The 20,606-nt window shown below is 42.9% G+C and overlaps 1 protein-coding gene across 2 annotated transcripts in view; it reads left to right on the plus strand.

Annotated features, from left to right (window-relative positions):
- LOC129853084 (inositol polyphosphate-5-phosphatase A-like) overlaps positions 1-20,606 on the plus strand; it is a 204,860-nt gene that overhangs the window by 104,518 nt on the left and 79,736 nt on the right. For both annotated transcript variants that reach the window (XM_055918782.1, XM_055918773.1), the window contains exons 5-6: positions 17,680-17,743; positions 19,446-19,549. In XM_055918782.1, the coding sequence (XP_055774757.1) occupies positions 17,680-17,743; positions 19,446-19,549 (168 nt within the window). The remainder of the gene's footprint in view (positions 1-17,679; positions 17,744-19,445; positions 19,550-20,606) is intronic.

Here is a 20,606-nt window from a genome sequence, read left to right on the forward strand (position 1 = left end):
GACACTTCCCTGGTGGAATTGATCTGGGCTCTCCAGCCATGTGTCACGTACAGCTGGTTAATATCAGAGAGAAATCGTTACTTCAAATCCAAGCAATTTCTCTCCAGAACCAAAAATAGGTTTCTCTTCTTAACCGGCCTGTTTTGGCGTAATTATAGCTGTGGAACTTACCGTATTGACACCTGTCTCTGAAGAGACGACTCAAACAATCTCTCCACACACAAGTGCATTTTAGGTCTAGGTAGCACTTAAACCTGTAGATCTGATGGGAATTAAACCATAGTTGTCTGTAAATATATCAAGAAGGGCTGATGTATTGCAACGGCTATTTCAGAAGCTGATCCCCCACAGTCTTGATATGTGTAGTCTTGCTCCAATAAAGCTGTCGATGTTTTGTAAAACAACGATTATCTTAACGTTTCTGTGCTTGACAAACACAATCCTGAACTGAATAATATTCTTGTGTGACCGCGTGTGAACATTCTGTTTTATTTTATGTTTATTTACAATCAATTGAATTGGGGGGGGGGCAAAGTCAAAACGTCCTTGAGCCAGCGTAGGTTCTTAAAACAGTCCAAAAGCACCAAAGCAGATTGAAAAAGGTTGTGAAGGTCCCAGGCTCTCTGCTCATTGCATTACCAACACCTAGATGTCGTGGGGTGGAAGCCATTCCAGCGATGAGGCACTTGTTGTGCAACACCTTTTACCCCTGCCTGGCAAATCTCCCCATGCTGGATCCCCATGGATGTCTCCAATACACATAATGGACTTGGCAAGGCCTGGGGTGGCCCGGCTTAGGCCTTCTACTCCACACTGTCATCCAATCACCTTATTCTTATGCTCTTGGATTGTTTAGTCACACAGCCGTCCATTTACATCAACCAATAACCAAACCGCCACACCACCTCACACACCGCATGCACCACAGAGGCACCTCTCTCACCACAGAGGCACCTCTCTCACCACAGAGGCACCTCTCTCACCACAGAGGCACCTCTCTCACCACAGAGGCACCTCTCTCACCACAGAGGCACCTCTCTCACCACAGAGGCACCTCTCTCACCACAGAGGCACCTCTCTCACCACAGAGGCACCTCTCTCACCACAGAGGCACCTCTCTCACCACAGAGGCACCTCTCTCACCACAGAGGCACCTCTCTCACCACAGAGGCACCTCTCTCACCACAGAGGCACCTCTCTCACCACAGAGGCACCTCTCTCACCACAGAGGCACCTCTCTCACCACAGAGGCACTTAAAATAATTAGCAGGTATTGTGCGGCACATTTTAAACACAAAATACAGACTGCGCTCTCCGTCACTCCCTCCCCTACTCCCTTTCTGCATATAGCAGTCCAGTCCTCTTACTTCCGTAGTCCTTCTTGGTGGTGCAGTCTCTTTCTACTGTATTTTGTCTTTTTTGTTGCCTCCTCTACTGGTTATATACTATAGGTGTGTACCTCGCTCTCCTCTCTGACAATTATAGATCCATTTTTTTATTTTAATGGTGTGGTCTTCCTGGCTTTGTTGTGACACAGACGTGTGTTTATGGTTGATAAAATCACATCTGGCATTTGTGCCGCTATTGTACCTAGGCCCAATGTCTTTTACTCTACACTGAAATAGAATCGGTTCATTCTTGTCACACACACAGTTTCCTAATCTGATTTTGGAAAATGTTTTGCATCTCTGCTTCGGTAATAGTAGCGCATAAATAGACCAATTGAACAAATTGAAACATCCACATGCTTGAAATGTGCAGTCGTATGCCCCCATCTGAGTGGATGATTCCCCCCATCTCGACACTTCAATACTATCTTTTAAAGACAAGACCAGTCTCATATGCTTTGCCCCTTGTGATTGTCAGAAGATGAATCCACATCAACTCACCCTAAATGGTTTTAGCCCCTCATTTTCTAACCGTATTGAAACATGCATAGGGCAATCAATTTGGAATGGCTCTTAGTGGGTGTTCAGGAAAATGAACAATCCCTTTGGCCCCTATTGGCATCCCTCAGATCCTCAAAGTTATTTAGATGCACCATCAAGAGCATATTGACTGGCTGCATCATATTGACTGGCTGGTATGGCAACTGCTTGGCATTCGACCGCAAGGCGCTACAGAGGGTACTGCGTACAGCCCAGCACATCACTGAGGCCGAGCTCCCTTCCATCCAGGACCTCTATACCAGGCGGTGTCAAAAGAGGAAGGCCCCCAAAAATTGTAGGATTCCAGCCAACCAAGCCGCAGACTGGTTTCTTGCTACCGCACCGCAAGCGGAACCAACAGGACCCTGAACAACATCTACCCCCAAGCCATAAGACTTCTAAAGAAGACTGCTAAATAGCTTATCAAATGACTACCCGGACGACCTGCATTGAACCTTTTTTGCACCGACTCTCTTGCACAGACGCTATACGCACACACTCACACATACTTACACACGCATCACATATGCTGCTGCTAGTCACTTCGACCAATTTGTACAGTAGATAGCTACCTCCATTACCTCGTACCCATGCACATCGCCTCGGTACTGGTACTCCCTGTTATTTTCTACTCCCTATATATTCTATAGCCATGTTATTTTTGATTCATTCTTTTTTATTTGTTATTCACTGTCACTTTATTTAAGTTTTCAACAAAAAAATAATCTTGAACTCTGCATTGTTGGAAAAGTAAGTGAGCATTTTTTACTGTTAGTCTACACCTGTTGTCTACGAAGTATGTGACAAATAAAATGTGATTATTGTTTTGATAAATATTTTTATGGTCCATAAAAGAGGGGGTGGGTTTCCTCTGCGGGTCCAATAATGAGCCCTTTCTTCCCCGTTCCCAACCTTCTCCAATTGATTTTTGTCAGGAAAATGAATACAGTCTCCAAGGTTCTGGGGGTCAGAGTCAGAGGCAGAGCGCATCCCTGCAGAAGAGGGGCGGCGCTGGGTAGAAATGAACAGCGGTAGCCCTAACATGGGACCTCTGGAGCTCCCTGATGAAATCTGCTATTGGCTTCCGAGGAGGGCGGATGCCGCTGCTTTATGATCCATTGTCAGTTTGTTTTTGTCGAACACCAAACATCGGGGAAGATATTTGATGTTCACAATGCCAGACCGTGTGATTCACATCAAATAGGTCTGCCTGGGCAAAGTAGGGATTTTACATGCGGTCGGTAATTGGTTGAAATTAATAATCTGGCTAGAACGATCTAACCCTTTATTTGAACCCCTCGAGGACACAGAATTGGTCTTTTTATAAAGGCATAAAGTAACCGTAACCATATTTCTGTAAGTAATTTTCTCCAAGTGGGGTTTAATCTCAGTCTTCCCCAGTCAGCTGGGCGGCTGCACACGTTCAAGCCCACTATGGCATCCTGTGTGTGAGGCACTCCTCCGCTAATTACTAACTCATTAAAGAGCTGGCTAATTAGATTGGATGTAATGCTCTTTAAAACAGATTCAACCTCCTTAATTTTAACGGCCTAATTGCATTCCTACGCTTTTTGCGAGGAACATCTTTCAAAGCCATCCCGTTTGGCCCTAAGATTGAGGGTTTCCACAGTGGTCGCGGAGCACGGAGGTATCGTGTCCTGGAACCCTCAGCTGTGTGCCTCACTTGTTCCTCTATGGAAGATATATCTGTGGAACTCTATGTAAACCATGGGTTTAACGAGTATATCACGCGCACAATTACAAGAGTGTTTTGTTTAGTATGTTTGTGACTGGGACGAACTTATGGGCTAAATGACGAGGAAATACGTGAATCTTAGAACATGGACGGCCGGAGTCCAAACAACGCACATTATATCCAGATGATTTGAAATGTGGCTTGTTGATTTTGAGTAGTTCTAAGGACGTTCTGATCTTACTGAACAGAGACTTTTTTTTATTTCGGCCCTGTACTCTTCTCACATGACCTAATGATATACAGTGCTTCTCTGTCATTTGGAGAGCTTTGAAAGGAGCACACAGAGGGCCCTGGAGACAGCTTACAGGCTTACGTGGGCCCAAAAATCCTATTTTCCCTGGGTGTTGTATTTACAGGAGAGCAGACTGCTGCCACTCACTGGCACTGGTCCTCAGCTCACATCTCAATGCTTCCTTTTAAGGGGGCTAGTAAAGGGTCTGATTGATGCTGCGATTGTACGCATAAGAAAGGACATCTGCGTAAGACAAGTCCACCTCACTCTGTTCTGGTTTTATATTTATTATTATAATACAAAAAAGCATGCCATAATTTCTGTTATCTGAGAGGCTGAGGCTCCCATTTACATTTGTCTTTTCATGCTGCGGCCATGTGCTCTTGGGTCGACGCACTGGAGTATAACTAAGCTAGCATGGAGGATATCCAACCATTTAAATAAAGCCTCTGGAATTTTACATAACACATCATCGGCAAGCATTGGTTTTTTACATAAAGACAAAGAGGCCACAAAGAGGGACCAGACCGGGTCTTAGCCGAGCCGACCGACTGCGTGTGTTTTGCTGGCTCCTCTTAAGCTTCACGGTCCTGTGCTCGCTGTTTGTGCTCTGAGAACGCCTCTGCCAGTACCAAGGAGAAAGCTGCTTATTTTTTGCCCTGAGAAATAATTTTTGTCTCTGCCCTCAAAACTGAAACATGTCCTCCCAACGTTTGTGCCCCTCGGCTGTCCTGGCCAAGGGACAAGTCCTCATGTCCAAGGAGTTGACGCACACGGCCCCCATATTAAAGTCCATGAATTGTCCCTGTGACGTGTCACTCTCAACCACTATATTAATGGTTTATGAAGAGTTGTGTCCGTATGGAAGGAGTAGGAAAGGTTGTTGATCCAGAGATATAGAAGTACATTCTGATTAATCCCTCTCGGAGCTGACTGACGGATTCCGCAAAGATGCCCCAAACTAATATATTTAATTGTGGGCCCTGGCAATAAAGCTGTATCTCATTGGACAGCCAAGGAGGCCACTTCGTCAATGCAAGGCCACATCCTGTAGCCACTGGCAGCATGGGACAGGGACAAAATCAAAGTTGCTGCCTATGGCCCCGTGCTGACTGACTGACTGACCTGCCATCATTTCACTGATAACTTTTGACATGGAGAGCTGCCACTGTCAGTGGTTGCTCTGCCACGGTGATGTGGACGTGAATGAACCTACACATCGTTAAAAAGTGCAAGTGCAACATGGCCAAGTCATTGCAAACTTCCAGCCTCTGTTGAACACACTTAAAATGAGATGTGTTCCCTTCTCTCCCTGTATGATCCTAATCCAATTAGGAATATCACAAATGAACCAATAGGAATAGGCTAGATATTAAATCAGATAACAATCTAGATTGATGAACAGTCCATGACAACATTAGCCGCCTTCTCCCAAAGCTGAGGGAAAATCAATAGGCTCAAAGACTTTGCATTTGCATGAGTGTCTAACCCCCCCCCCCCAGTGGGACTACTTTCTGATGAGAAAAAATTACAAGTTGAAATATAATTTTTGATTATTGGACATCCATAGCAAAATATGATTTACATTAATGAGAATAAGTATATTAAAGGCATTTTATCCCCAGCTTCCATAACTATTGAATAATGGCCTTGGCAGCCATGCATGGGGCCAAACAAAAGAGAGGAGGAGGTAATGTCATATTAATTACTAATGGATGCCTCCATTGTTCAACCTTTTTTAGGCCAATCTAATAATGCAGATGATATTCATCATCTGCGTATCTTAAAAAAATATATAATCTCGTTAGCCCCGTAACCGCATATTTACTTAAAGAAAGTGGTTATTCACCACGCTGGCCTTTTTAAATCACCGGTTTATTTGAAGATAGGTTTCAAAGGAAGATTAGATCTCGGAGAAAGATGTCCTTTCATGTCGCCGTACAGATGTCTGTCTGCTGCAGTTAGACACTAGGACTTTGACCTCGTCTGGGCAACAGATATCGAGCAATTTCCTCGAAGTCATGTTGCCTGAGTTACTATGCTATTCAGTTTGTCACCAAATTAGTGTTGCATCCTGTTGTCATAGCTATATAGGTTATGCGATCTTCTTAATTAGTATATACTATGCTCTGTCATGTCATGAATGATGTAGTGTTCACATTCTAGCGAGTGGTACAACTGCTAAGGAGGTGTCTGGCCTTAGCAAACCTTTTTATAGCACTCTCTGCTACTTCATGGTCAGGTATAATTATTTTAAAGGTCCCACATATCCTCAACAGTAAGTTTAGTTCCCAACATTTTAATCCCAGACGATATGATGCGAAAAGTACTGCACCGTTACTGGCTGTTCACGGCCCCACTCCAAAACAAGCCACATTGCCAGGCGCTACACATTCTTAGCCGGCCCTTTTAATTTGAGGTGAATAACTCATCCCAGCTTGATCACTTACACATGCTTTGTGTATTTAGATGCAAAAATACGAACAAGAACTGCAATTGTAAGACTAAAGTGATTTGCACCTTCACATAGCGGTTTAGAACTTGATTGTGACGTATTTTAACATTTTTAATAAGTAACTCACCCAAATGTTTCCATCTGCCATCGAGCTTGGCTTGCACACTCCACAACCATTAAGCTAAACATTCAGCCTTTTTTTCAAATAAGAGGAAGTGACAGAATAACTTTTAATGAGAGTTTTGCACACTCCACAACCATTAAGCAGGTCAGCGGCATAACAGGCACCACAGGTGTAATTTTCATTTGCTTTGATGTCCTGATTTTATACCCTCGTTAAAATGTGCTGAAGTTGCAGCACAGTATTAGCAAATATGCAGTTGGAATATACAAACATGAATCATTCGTTCCTTTTTAACGGGCTTCTGCTCCTGCACTGAAAATTGGGCTTCTTCTAAAACCAATTTATTGAGTGCAATTTGGAGATCTAATATTCTAATTGATATTTGTGTGAGAGGTACCTTGAATACCTTGGTATGCCTTGGGTTCAAGGATACAGCAAGGGGTTTCATAGAAAATGTCAAATCATCGAAATAGCTACGGATGTACTATCTTAATTTGAACATTTTCTCACAGTAGGGGAAATAAACCTGCAGCAAGAGGTAATGTGAATTATTATGTGGATTATAGTTAATGGACATTATTGTAGAGGTTGATATATCTTTCGTTAGGGCAAATCAAGTCTGACATTTTAAGTTGAAATAAAACACTTTAGAAGCATTTCTAACCTTGAATACACTAGAAGTTTGCATTTCCTAATTATCTGCGACAACAGAGTGATCCAATTAAGATAGTGTATCAAGTTTCAGGTATATCTTTAGATCCCTGTGAATTCTTTCTTTCGCCGAATGAAAATGTATTAAAAGAACCTCCTTTGAAAATGGAACCTGCCATTATGTACTCTATATCGAACCTTTTTAATGAAGTTATTCAACTCTTCAATCTATATCACCCGAAGAAACCAGTGATATTATACAGAGCAAAATCCCAAGGCATTAGAAGGCCTCTTTTAAAGTCTGAATCATATTAGGTATAGACAACATATTCTGGTTTCTTGTTTTTTGTTGAACGTCATTGCCGTGATGGTTTTATTGCTTTAGAGCCCTCCGGCGGGCAGGTTAGGGGAGCGACTGCTACGACTGATGAGCGTGGCAGGAAATTGGCAGATGGAAGCATCCATTTCAGCGCTAATTAGAGGGTCCACCAGCCTGAGGACTGACAAGGTTCAAATGGCCAATGTAGTGCCTGCCAGCTCCCATCCCTTGCGTTTTATAAAATGCTCTTTAATTCCCAGGCACAATATCATTAACTTTGGAAGTGGATGAACACAATGGACAAGCAATTTAATTAACTTCAACCATTGGATGTTGGAGGGGAGACTAAATGAAATGAATGCACAATATTTCCTAGGGAGGCAGCCAACCTTGGGATCGGGGCCTGATTGTTGGCAGGTCAGGCCGCTGCTGTGGGTTTGGCCAATTACGTCCTTGTTTAGACCCATCCATAATATTTTCTTCAAAAGAAAATAAAATCAGTGGATTTGGAGATCAATCATGTGTGCATGCCACTCCAATTTCCAGGTTGGATCTTAGAACAATGAGCAGGGGCTGCTTTCTGCTTTCTAGAAGTTACCCAGCTCAGTTCCCTTCAAAGCACAGGGGTCTAGACTCTCTGAGACAGGTTTTGTAGACAATTTAAAGCAATTATAGGCTCAAACAATCAACACATTTCCCGTTTTTCTGCTCACTTATCCCTGGAATGTTGAAGATCCCTTACCCCCTTATAGTGTTAACTTATGTCATTGCTGTGCAATAAGTGTGTTAGTACTTGTAATTCCATACCGTTGTTAATTCTAATTTCCCCAAACATACTTAAGAAGAAGGTAGTTACTTTGGTTGCTACTCTGGAAAAAGATGGAATATCTCTGGCCCTATGGAATATAAAGTGTGACCTAAGAAAAAGCAATTTGTGGGCATTTCAAGAAGATCGTCTATTCTCAATGACTTAGCTGGATAAATAAAGATGGATGAATCCTAAGAACAATGCATTGCCTTAAAAGAATGGCACCCTTGTATTTCTTTGCAAGATCCCCCTGTGAGATGTGTGTACGCATCACGGGCCAAATACCTATGGCACCACCGTCTTCTAAACGCTCTCCCCCCCATTGACAAGGGCTGCTTTGCGGAAATGATCGATGGCTAAACATTCAGCCTTTTTTTCAAATAAGAGGAAGTGACAGAATAACTTTTAATGAGAGTTTTGTCTGTGTATCCAGTCAGGCCTTCCACCAGACGATGAATAATAGACACTGTGGCTCAATACTCTGAATACTCAATCAATTGGACTGTGAGTGGTGCTTCGCAAACACGTATGGCAGCGCCGGGGGGGGGGGGTAAAAGTACTAAAGCGGTCTCAATCTGTATTTCTCTGCTGAAAAGCAAGCCTTCTCTATTGACGCTTTCTCCTGCCCGGGGTGTTTTCATTGCAGAGGATGACAAACAGCTTGTTTGTGCAGTATTGGAGATTTGTGCAGAGCTTCCCCTCACACAAGGCGCACAAGTAAGCCTGGTCCTTGAATATCAAGTGGTCTAGCTCTCTCATTGCGCCCTGTCTGGTCGGGATAACCGTTGAAGTAACGCCATAGAATGTATTGCTTGTTCAAAGTAGGTCTTACGTGTCAAATGCGACGCTAAGTGTTCATTATAGACATCATGCATTGAGTAACTATCGTTGTGGTGCAATCTTGTTTAATTACAGTATCTTTGGGGTGTTGGATAATATAGTGTGAGGTTGGTTGAAGACTGTCTGCATGGCAACCAATGAGTGAATTGTGTACCCATTAGATTAGTCAGTATCCATGTTCAGGCACCTAGCGTATGAGCGACTGTGGCTTGCCTGTGCTTTTGATGCATGGCAACACCGTTCCATCATGACAGCATATCTCACTGACCTTTTACATCTAAAGACTCTATTTATGTGTACGTGTTGTCGTTGTGCGTGCACATGTATGTGCGTAAGCAACAGTTAAAGTCAGAAGTTTACATACACTTAGGTTGGCGTCATTAAAACTCGTTTTTCAAGCACTCCACAAATTTCTTGTTAACAAAATATAGTTTTTGCAAGTCGGTTAGGACATCTACTTTGTGCATGACACAAGTCATTTTTCCAACAATTGTTTACAGACAGATTATTTCACTTATAATTCACTGTATCACAATTCCAGTGCGTCAGAAGTTTACATACACGAAGTTGACTGTGCTTTTAAACAGCTTGGAAAATTCCAGAAAATTATGTCATGGCTTTAGAAGCTTCTCATAGGCTAACTGACATAATTTGATTCAGTTGGAGGTGTACCTGTGGATGTATTTCAAGGCCTACCTTCAAACTCGGTGCCTCTTTGCTTGACATTATGGGGAAATCAAAATAAGCCAAAAATTGTAGACCTTCACAAGTCTGGTTCATCCTTGGGAGCAATTTCCAAATGCCTGAAGGTACCACGTTCATCTGTACAAACAATAGTACGTAAGTATAAACATCATGGGACCACACAGCTGTCATACCGCTCAGGAAGGAGACGCGTTCTGTCTCCTAGAGATGAATGTACTTTGGTGCAAAAAGTGTAAATCAATCCCAGAAGAACAGCAAAGGACCTTGTGAAGATGCTGGAGGAAACAGGTACAAAATATCTATATCCACAGTAAAACGAGTCCTATATCGACATAACCTGAAAGGCCGCTCAGCAAGGAAGAAGCCACTGCTCCAAAACCGCCATAAAAAAGCCAGACTATGGTTTGCAACTGCAAATGGGGACAAAGTCCGTACTTTTTTGTGAATGTCCTCTGGTCTGATGAAACAAAAATACAACTGTTTGGCCATAATGACCATCGTTATGTTTGGAGGAAAAAGGGGGTGGCTTGCAAGCCGAAGAACACCATCCCAACCGTGAAACAAGGGAGTGGCAGCATCATGTTGTGGGGGTGCTTTGCTGCAGGAGGGACTGGTGCACTTCACAAAATAGATCTGCATTATGAGGAAGAAAAATTGTGCATATGTTGAAGCAACATCTCAAGACATCAGTCAGGAAGTTAAAGCTTGGTCGCAAATGGGTCTTCCAAATGGGCAATGACCCCAAGTATACTTCCAAAGTTGTGGCAAAATGGCTTAAGGACAACAAATTCAAGGTATTGGAGTGGCCATCACAAAGCCCTGACGTCAATCCTATTGAAAATTTGTGGGCAGTATTGAATAAGTGTGTGCGAGCAAGGAGGCCTACAAACCTGACTCAGTTACACCAACTCTATCAGGAGGAATGGGCCAAAATTCACCCAACTTATTGTGGGAAGCATGTGGAAGACTACCCGAAACGTTTGACCCAAGCTAAACAATGCTAGGCAATGCTACCAAATACTAATTGAGTGTATGTAAACTTCTGAACCACTGGGTATGTGATGAAAGAAATAAAAGTTCAAATAAATCATTCTCTCTACTATTGTTCTGACATTTCACATTCTTAAAATAAACTGGCGATCCTAACTGACCTGAAACAGGGAATTTTTACTAGGATTAAATGTCAGGAATTGTGAAAAACTGAGTTTAAATGTATTTGGCTAAGGTGTGTGTAAACTTCTGACGTCAACTGTATATGATGTCTGTGTGATTGTGTGTATTCCCGTGACTTGACAGATGAGGGGACTCCAGGGATTTATTTGCGAGGAGACTGACACAGCTGCTGTTGGGAAAGCTGAACTGCCCATTCCCACATTTCATTTGGCCCAACCTGGAACGAGAGGGCACAATATTTTAGACCGGAAAAATAAAATGTCATAGAAACCCCATGGAGATAAGCCATCCTTAGCTCCCAGAGCAGGTACGCTACAGCCATCCACTGTCATAGATAACACCGGTCCCATTTTAACTGTCCCTCTGACGGTAGTGAGCACTATCCATGCTGTCCCTGTTTGGAACTCTCCTTATCCGTCTTACTTTATTACGGGCTCCTAAAATAGTTGTGTGTGTGTGTGTCTCTCTGTCACAGTCTCAAAATGCTCATCAGGAGATTCAGTGCATTGCATCGCTGGTGGCTTGAGGATAGTATGGTAGTGCACAGTGACACTGGTGACACGGGAGTGTGTTGAGGCTACTCTCTTGGGACAGACTGTGCTCCTCAGGGCGGAATGGAGAAAAATTATTACTTTTATGTTTGCTTTATGGCTCATTTTTCACATTAAATGCTGAAAATCCATTAGAGGTCACTGATTCCGTACTTCTTTTCATCTACTATAACTAATTTCTGCAGCAGAGTATCGATATAGCACTCAGTGAAACAGACTATGCAGGCTTCTGGATCTCTCAACTCTCCAGCCCCTATCTACTGGGGTTTTTGGAAATGTCAACTGTCTGTGTGCTGCTCTCTCTCTCTCAATCGCTCTTTCTCTCTGTCACACACACAGGGCCGTGACTACATATGTGACCGACCGGCTCGATTTAGTCTTATGTAGCAAACTTTTTTACATTGGATAAAAGTAGAGACTCCGAGATAGAAAATTGTGTATCATACACTACAGTTGAACAAAGGGAAAGTAATTCTGCTTTAAAGTTGATAAACCTCACTTTTGAGAATTTCTTTTGTACCTACTGGAGAGCTCTTCTTTGTCTACACCCATTCAGCATCGTTCATACCTGCTTAAAAGCTTTAGCCCCACTCATCTCTTTAAGGAGTCACATGTGAGGCTATGTACTAAACAACCAAAGATTTCAAGACTAAAGTCTGGCTTAAACCACGGGGTGTGTTCGGAAATGTAATATCGAGTGCCGGAGTGTGCTCTGGGCGTTCGTAAACTCAGAGCGCTTCGCTCTGGCCGAAAAGTAGGGTTGATCCGAGCGTTCTGACCTAACAGCAGCAGCCAAGCTAGCAAGCTACTTCCAGACACAAATGAGAGAACAGCTCACTCTGACCATTTTACTCGCCCTAGCAGATCTGGTTAGGCTGTTTGTATGTTATCCAGAGCATTGGTGACTGCAACTGTGCTGGTGGCCAAAAAATGTATTACGCTTTTTTGCCGTTTACTGACACTGGCCATGTTCAACGAGTGTTGAGCGTTTGTAAATTTGTCAGTTATTCTACGCTCTGGCACACTAAGACGAGTGTTCTGAAATCGGAGTAGATAGCCAAAGTGAATTTACCAGCTACTGCTATCGACAGTTGTTGCAGTGACATCATGAACATTCTATTGAAGTTACTGAAGTTCTATAGTTACTTGCATAGTGGAGTCTTTTTGTTAAGACATGTAGCTAGCTAGCTAAACAATGAACCATAATCCCAACTCAACTTTACACCCCTGCATGAATCTGCAGGTAGCTAACCAACCAGCTTCAATGTTAGCAAGCTAAAGCTAGCAATGCAAGCTAGCAATGCAAATGGCTCTGATACGAATAATATTACTACACAGATCATACACATAACGCTAGCTAGCTAACAGTACAATAACTTCAAATTAAAATGATTTTCTGACAATTAGAAATGTGCATCTAAAAATGTAGCTAGCTAGACTCTTACCTGTATACATGGATGGACGCTTCTCCCTCTCTGTCACGGATGCCATGGTTGCCCTTAGTTTGAAGATGTAATCCGGAGACAGGTGTTTTATACAGCAGCCTTCTGTGTGTTCTCGTCTGCATATTTGCAATCATATTCTCCATCCCCTTAGCTATCATACTCGAATTCTACTGATTTCAAAACTCGGTCCTCCAGAAAGTGGAGAGCAACACTTGTGCATTTCTACTACGTGATCTCTTTAAAAAAAAACTGTGTTAGAAAGGATTGCCTACCCATACTGACCAGCTCATATTATAGAGTTCAGACCAATCCGAACTCAAACATTTAACTGGTACTGTATATTTATACACAGCAACTCATTCCAGGGTTTTTCTTTATTTTTTCAACTATTTTCTACATTGTAGAATAATAGTGAAGACATCAAAACTATGAAATAACACATATGGAATCATATAGTAACTAAAAAAAGTGTTAAACAAATCACCCTTTGCCTTGATGACAGCTTGGCATTCTCATTTTTGAATATTCTGAAATACTCCCCAGTCCTTAATGATTGCAATCACACCCATAAACATGATGCTGCCACCACTAGGCTTGAAAATATGGAGAGTGGCACTCAGTAATGTGTTTTTATTGGATTTGCCCCAAACATAATCCTTTGTATTCAGGACAAAAAGTGAATTGCTTTGCCACATTTTTAGTTACTTTTGTGCCTTATTGCAAGCAGGATATATATTTTGGAGATATTTTATTCTGTACAGGTTTTCCTTTTCACTGTCAATTAGGTTTGTATTGTGGAGTAACTTCAACGTTATCCATCCTCAGTTTCTCCTATCACAGCCACTAAACTCTGTAACTGTTTTAAAGTCACCATTGGCCTCATTGTGAAATGCCTGAGTGGTTTCCTTCCTCTCCGGCAACTGGATTAGGAAGGACACCTGTTCACTACCAAGTTCTCACAATAACTTTGCTTTACAGAGAGCAGGCTACTGAGACAGACAGACAGACAGTGATGTGTCACACAGCGGTGAGGCTGAGGTAGGCTGCAATGTATGCAGGAGGAAGCAGAGGAGAGAGAGAATGAAAGAAAGCAGAGAGAGAGGCTTGTACAGTGGTTCCCAAACTTGGGGTTGGGCCCCATGTGCGGTCCCCTGAGAAAATCAATACTAATCTTATCAAACACGTTAGGAACTCAGGAAAAAAAAGGTATGTTTCAATATGAACATTTACACATGTCCTATCTTCCCTATAGGCCTACATTGAAATGCAATCAAAATACAAATAATAAAATGTCATGTTTTCGTTTATATCGATGATTGTTCGTCTCATCTCAATCGCCCACTGGAGTCTTAATAGGCCTTGTGTTTGTATATTGACTTTGGTGAATTAACCTACAACAGCCAAGGTGATAATGGCTGGGGTCATTTTTGTTCGTTTTTGCTGTTCTCCAAATAAGTATATAAAAGTTTTTTAATTGAACAGAAAGGCAGTAAATGAGCTTCGACTTCGAAAAAAAAATATGGTTCGGAGACGACCCCCCCCCCCCACCCTCCCCTCTTCCGGACCTCACTAAAACCCTGATTATGTCCCTGAACACACATACACACACACACTGATACAGCTTCCATTGTGTAAGTGTGCTTATCTAGTCACAGTGGTGTGGCCTATACGACTCCCGATAAGAGATAGCATTGCCAGTTTGGGCAATAAAACCTGGCTTTTATGGAGCGGTCATTGTCTTTCTGTCTACAATTATGGCAATTACTCTTTCCCCCTAGCTCGCCCTGGCCCTCGCCAGTCACACTTAGAGTACATTTTACTAATGGAAAATTAAGTAGCGGTCGTGACAGTGGGGTTTATAAATATGTAAAATATACTTTTAATTATTTCAAGTGAATCTGGCAGCTAATCAATGAAGTAGGACGTGACAAACGTACACTTGACACAGGCCATTGTAAAGCCACTGGTAAAAGATAAGCATATCCTGTCGGCGCAGTCGGTCTCTAATTAATATTTTGAGCCTGTCATGTCCAGAGACAAATGGATTAATTGCAGCCCACTAATAATAGGTTCTTCATGAAGAGTGCCTGAGGCTGGGGGGAGCATAAAACTAGCCTGTCGGGTGTTTTGAACCCTGATGCCAAATAAATATTTATTAGGCTAGAGGTTAAGTAGATTTTTCGTGATTACACAGATAGCCACTTAGGCACAATTGTTTATCATTTATTTGAAGTTTGATTCATTGCGATTTGTTTAAAGTCATCATATCAATTCTATTTTGGACGGTCGCATTCGCTGAGTTTTGTGGAGTAATCGATGTCCACTGAGCATTTATGAGCGTGCAGCTAGTTGGACTATGAGTTATTATGTTGCTTAGGCCCATACCTGTTCACTAAACAAGCAAATCCAGTCCTTTTTCGATTCCATTTTGGTTCTCTGTTGACTATAGGCTAGACCTAGATCTTGTTATAATGTTTGCGTATATGAACATAAATCAGGTGCTTTAGAAATTGTAAGAATTTTACTGAGTTTAATTGAGTGGAAGTCATATATTTTAGACTGAACCTTTTTCTATTTTAGTTTAATTACTAGGGTGGTGTGGTATCCAGGTCATACCGTTTCTGTACCATACCGGGATATACGCTATTACCTCATGTGTGGTAACAAGGTAACAAGGTAACAAGGGCCGCTATTTCAAAAATATATGTTTACGCACAAAACAATTTAGGTACAGGGGATCTTCATCCAGGAGGGGATTGAATGTCTCTGCTGTAACCAAGAAGCTTTGTCTAGACATCTAGCTACAGTTAGCAAGCTAGGAAACCAAATGCACGCTGGACCCGTTAGCTGGATATAATTGATTTGACACATCTTTGATTTCTTATAGTTATACTTAGCTTACTTAACTTAAGCAGTGGTATAGCACTGCGAGACGGGGGTGCGAGACGGGGGTGAGACCAACCCCCCAAAATGTAATAAAACAACAATATTTTTGGGGAACGGTATTCAAAATCAGACTGTCTGTTTTTTTGAATTACCCCAGTGTACGGTATATCGCCCAAGCCTATTTATTACTATTTATTCTGGATCGATACCAAATAAAAAATAAGCAGCAGCAAAAACAATAACAGTAGTGTCATTTTGACATCTAGCACAGTTTCTCCCCCTCATGTCCCCCTCTCTCGCTCTCACTCTGTCAGTGGCAGTTTAAGGTGAAAAGTAGCATAAAGAAAAGCTAAGACAAATAAACGGTGCCCGTCATGGCAGCCGCCCTGCTGCTGTGGAGAAAGTTGACCTTGAGTCCACCCGCTTTTTCCTCCATCCCTCACTTTTCTGTCCTTCAGAAAAATGAGGGAGGAAGATTGAAGGAAGGAGCAGTGCGCAGCGGTGGGTCTGGGTCACCAGCCACTGTTCTCGTCAATTAAATGTGCGACAGTGTTTTCCGTTGGATGAACCTCCGTGTCAAGGAGATGGGCAGGACCTCATGTTTGTGCTTTCGACAAATCAGCCTATGTTTAATCTCAAGATGTCCCGGCACTCATAAATAATGCAGGGCCGGGCCGGCGAGCCCCCCCCCCCCCCCCCATGCCAGTGAGGGCGTCTGCTCCGCGCCTCAAAGGACAACGGCACCAAATCCTGCTATCCTCGCCCCCTCTCTCCCGCTGGTGTCCGTCTTCTCCCCTCTAGGGAGACGTATGCCTCTCTCTGTCCCTCTCTCTCTGCATCTCATGTGCCCTTCCTTGTCCCACCGCTACCCAGTCCACTACCTGCACATGACTTAACTGGTCTACTGCAGTATTTTGGGAGTTTCTCCCTCTGTTGCTCTCTCACACACACTCTCGCTATCACACGTTTGTGTTGTCATTCAGCCTCTCTCTCTTCTTCTTCTTCTCTCCCTAATATCTCTTTCTAACCTCTCTTTTCCTCTCCATGCTTTGTGTGCTGCAGTGTAGGAAGAGAAAGGAGGGTTGTAGGTAGCAGGAGCAATGACCAAATAACCCTCAAGCAAGGGCTGAGGGCTCACTATCTCAAAGACCCAGAGGACTAAGAGCAGTCTTTTCCTCTACTGCCTGGATGTATAGTAAAAAGCACGGAGAAAGCATGTCGTGGTGTAGTGGACTGTGAACTGCATCAGATCCCCTGCATTGTATTTATTTTCCCTCAGTGAGCTTGTTTGGGTTGTCTACAGACTGGGGAAGCTTTGTGATTTGATTGTTCTTTCAGAAATTACAATTTTAATCCATCCTATTAAAGTAGATCTTTGGTTGTTCCAAAGTCCATCTGAATGTGTCCTTTGATAAACTGGAATGATTTATTCTTCACATCGAAGCCTTGTACCAAGTGTAGGGTCTGAGGACTCTGTATTGAATGCACTGCACTGTACTGATAGTTCCCTACACTGATAGTATACAACACACTACTTATATTTCTAGTATATTCCATTGACGGTTTTCATTCAATATCTGCTGTGGGGAAATAGTGGTGTGATCTGTTGCCTGGGATGGTTAGTGTATACCTTGTTGCCCTCCACATCAAAACTCTACAAATGACTGGAGCTTCGTACTACCTGGAACCAATCTTTATTTCTATTGCGCAGTAATATTTTGTGGTTTGTTATTTTCCAATCGTCTTTGACTGAATGGTGGGTGAACACTTCTCCCAAATCTCATACCCTCTCTTTTTCTCTTCCAGGCACTAGGAAGTTGCTACTTTCTTCACGAATCATTGAAAAACATCCAGCAGTTTGATTTCAAAGGTGAGTCCCCCCCCCCCCCCCCCCCCCCAATGAAATCTCCGCTCCTGCTCTCTCACAGTCCCCCCCCTCCGTATAACACCCTACACGGCCCATCACCGCTTCCATCAAAACCAGTACAGTTGACATTGACTGGGGAAGATAATGTAAAGTGAGCGATAGAATGGTAATGCTTATTAATATTAGAATTTAATTCATGAGATTTCGGGCTCCACGGTAATTGTGTACAGAGGTTATTGGACAGTTACGGCGCTCTCATCAGCCCGGGGTGTCAGAGGGCCAGGGGCCCGGCGGCCAGGCTAATTAAAGAGGGGATATAGATGTGGAGCCACAACGTCGTTCCCATTACACCAGAGTCAGCATTAGCACCATGCACTCACCCCCAATGAAGGACAGGGCGAGGGGGGAAGGCGAGAGGACACACACATGCATGCGGACATGGATACGCACACACATAAGCAGGCATATACGCGCGCACGCACCCTCACCTTCACCCATCAAACCACCTGGAAAACAACATGCTTCTCTTACATGGGATTAGGATATGTCCAGAATGAGCTCATTCACACTGTACAAGATGTTACTGGACTGAATAAAAAATGTTAACTTTGTAGCAAACATCAATTGTTTCATCTACTTCCTTGGTAAAGAACTATGCCACATTTGCCAGGATCCATATTAATCCATTAAGCGTCTCAGAGTAGGATTGCTGATCACGTCCCCCCCCTGTCCATTCATTATAATCTAGTTAAAACTGAACCTAGATCAGCCATGCTACTCTGAGACTCCTCATGGAAACGGTTCCAGATGTCACATGACTGTGAAAGACGTTTTTAGGCTCTGACCCCAGTTCAGGTTATGTTTTGTACTTATGCAGAGGCCATGACCCATACCCATACTGATAGGATCAGTGTCAGATCTTTGCCATGCCAAACCGTTTTGACCTCAGATATTTTCCGCCTTTTGAATGTTTCTAACTTAGTGTAACTAAAGGGCATCGCGCCATGTAAAACATACTCACCTTTGATCCGAGAGGAAGACCCTTTAGTTCTAGGAACCTTCATTTAGTTCAAGATCTCTGACACTGATCTTATGCGTATAGGTCACAGCATCACGCTGTTTCATGGATTGGGGGGGGGCCCCCCATTTTGTAGGCCCGCAGATCAATCTCCCCCAGAAAACTGTTTCTTTTATATATCTCAACTTCCTGTTGAGTTAGAATATATAGAATACACAAGGTGTCATTTCCACAGCAAATTGCCCCAACAAAATGTAACGTAGGGCCCCCAAAAGTCTGGTGCCTGCTCTGGCTGCCCCTCATGGTGAATTCAGTTTTGTGGTCCCCCCCCCCACCCATCAAAGTTGCCCATCCCGGCGCTATTTGGATCGCCTCAACATTGGATCGTCTAAGTCCTCCGTGTAAGTACAACACACAACCTGATCTTAGACTGGGTAGGTGTGGAGAATCTGTGCAGGAGAACCTCTATAGATACTTCCACTTACAACCAGCAGGTGGAGTAGTAGCCTGATGAAGCCCTGGATTTATGCACGCATGACTTCATCTAGTTCTTCAAAACGGCTTAGTAGGTTAAACTACATTAGTAGGTTTGGACTGCGAATCATGGCCTCTTAAACGACTAGCTTGTCTTGGGTCTTGTATTAATATGTCCTCTTTGGCTTTCTTTGTCTGTGTTCTTCCCCTTAGCCAAGAAATTCAAGAAGGTGGTTGGGAAAGAGATCTACTCAGACACACTAGAGAGCACACCCATGTTGGAGAAGGAGAAGTTTCCTCAGGACTACTTCCCTGAGGTGTGTATCACTTCACTGTTGCTGTAGTGACTGAGTGGGACTGTCTCTCGTCCTCTACTGCATCCTGAAATACAGTAGTGCTGTCAGTAATGGACACTACACGGCAATGTGACATGACGTTGCCATCTTAAAGAAAGATAATTTATGACTTTGGCAAGGCATGGAGCTTGACAATACATTTTGGGTGGTTGCATTTAGTCTCCATAATGCAGTAGGTATTGCAAGAGCTGAAAACAAATTGGTGATAGCTCATACTTAAAAATATATATATAACATTTACTTTCTAAATTTCACAATGCACAATTTTTGGGACTTGCAAAACTTTTTGCGCCGCTTGGTATTTGAATTTTTTTCATATCGAAATGATTTATGTTGCATAATATTTTCAAAAGTAGGTACAGTTGAAGTCGGAAGTTTACATACACTTAGGTTGGAGTCATTAAAACTCGTTTTTCAACCACTCCACAAATTTCTTGTTAACAAACTATAGTTTTGGCAAGTTGGTTAGGACATCTACTTTGTGCATACACTAAGTTCACTGTGCCTTTAAACAGCTTCCAGACAATGATGTCATGCCTTTAGAAGCTTCTGATAGGCTAATTTACTTAATTGGAATCAATTGGAGGTGTACCTGTAGATGTATTTCAAGGCCTACCTTCAAACTCAGTGCCTCTTTGCTTGACATCATGGGAAAATCAAAAGAAATCAGCCAAGACCTCCAAAAGTCTGGTTCATCCTTGGGAGCAATTTCCAAATGCCTGAAGGTACCACGTTCATCTGTACAAACAATAGTACGCAAGTATAAACACCATGGGGCCACGCAGCCATCATGGGGTGGCAGGGTAGCCTAGTGGTTAGAGCGTTGGGCTAGTAACCGAAAGGTTGCAAGGTCAAATCCCCGAGCTGACAAGGTACAGATCTGTCATTCTGCCCCTGAAGAAGGCGGTTACTGTTCCTAGGCCGTCATTGAAAATAAGAATTTGTTCTTAACTGACTTGCCTAGTTAAGTAAAGGTAAAATAAAAAATACCGCTAAGGAACGAGACGTGTTCTGTCTC

This window comes from Salvelinus fontinalis, chromosome 1, assembly GCF_029448725.1.
Source record: "Salvelinus fontinalis isolate EN_2023a chromosome 1, ASM2944872v1, whole genome shotgun sequence".
Lineage (NCBI taxonomy): Eukaryota > Metazoa > Chordata > Actinopteri > Salmoniformes > Salmonidae > Salvelinus > Salvelinus fontinalis.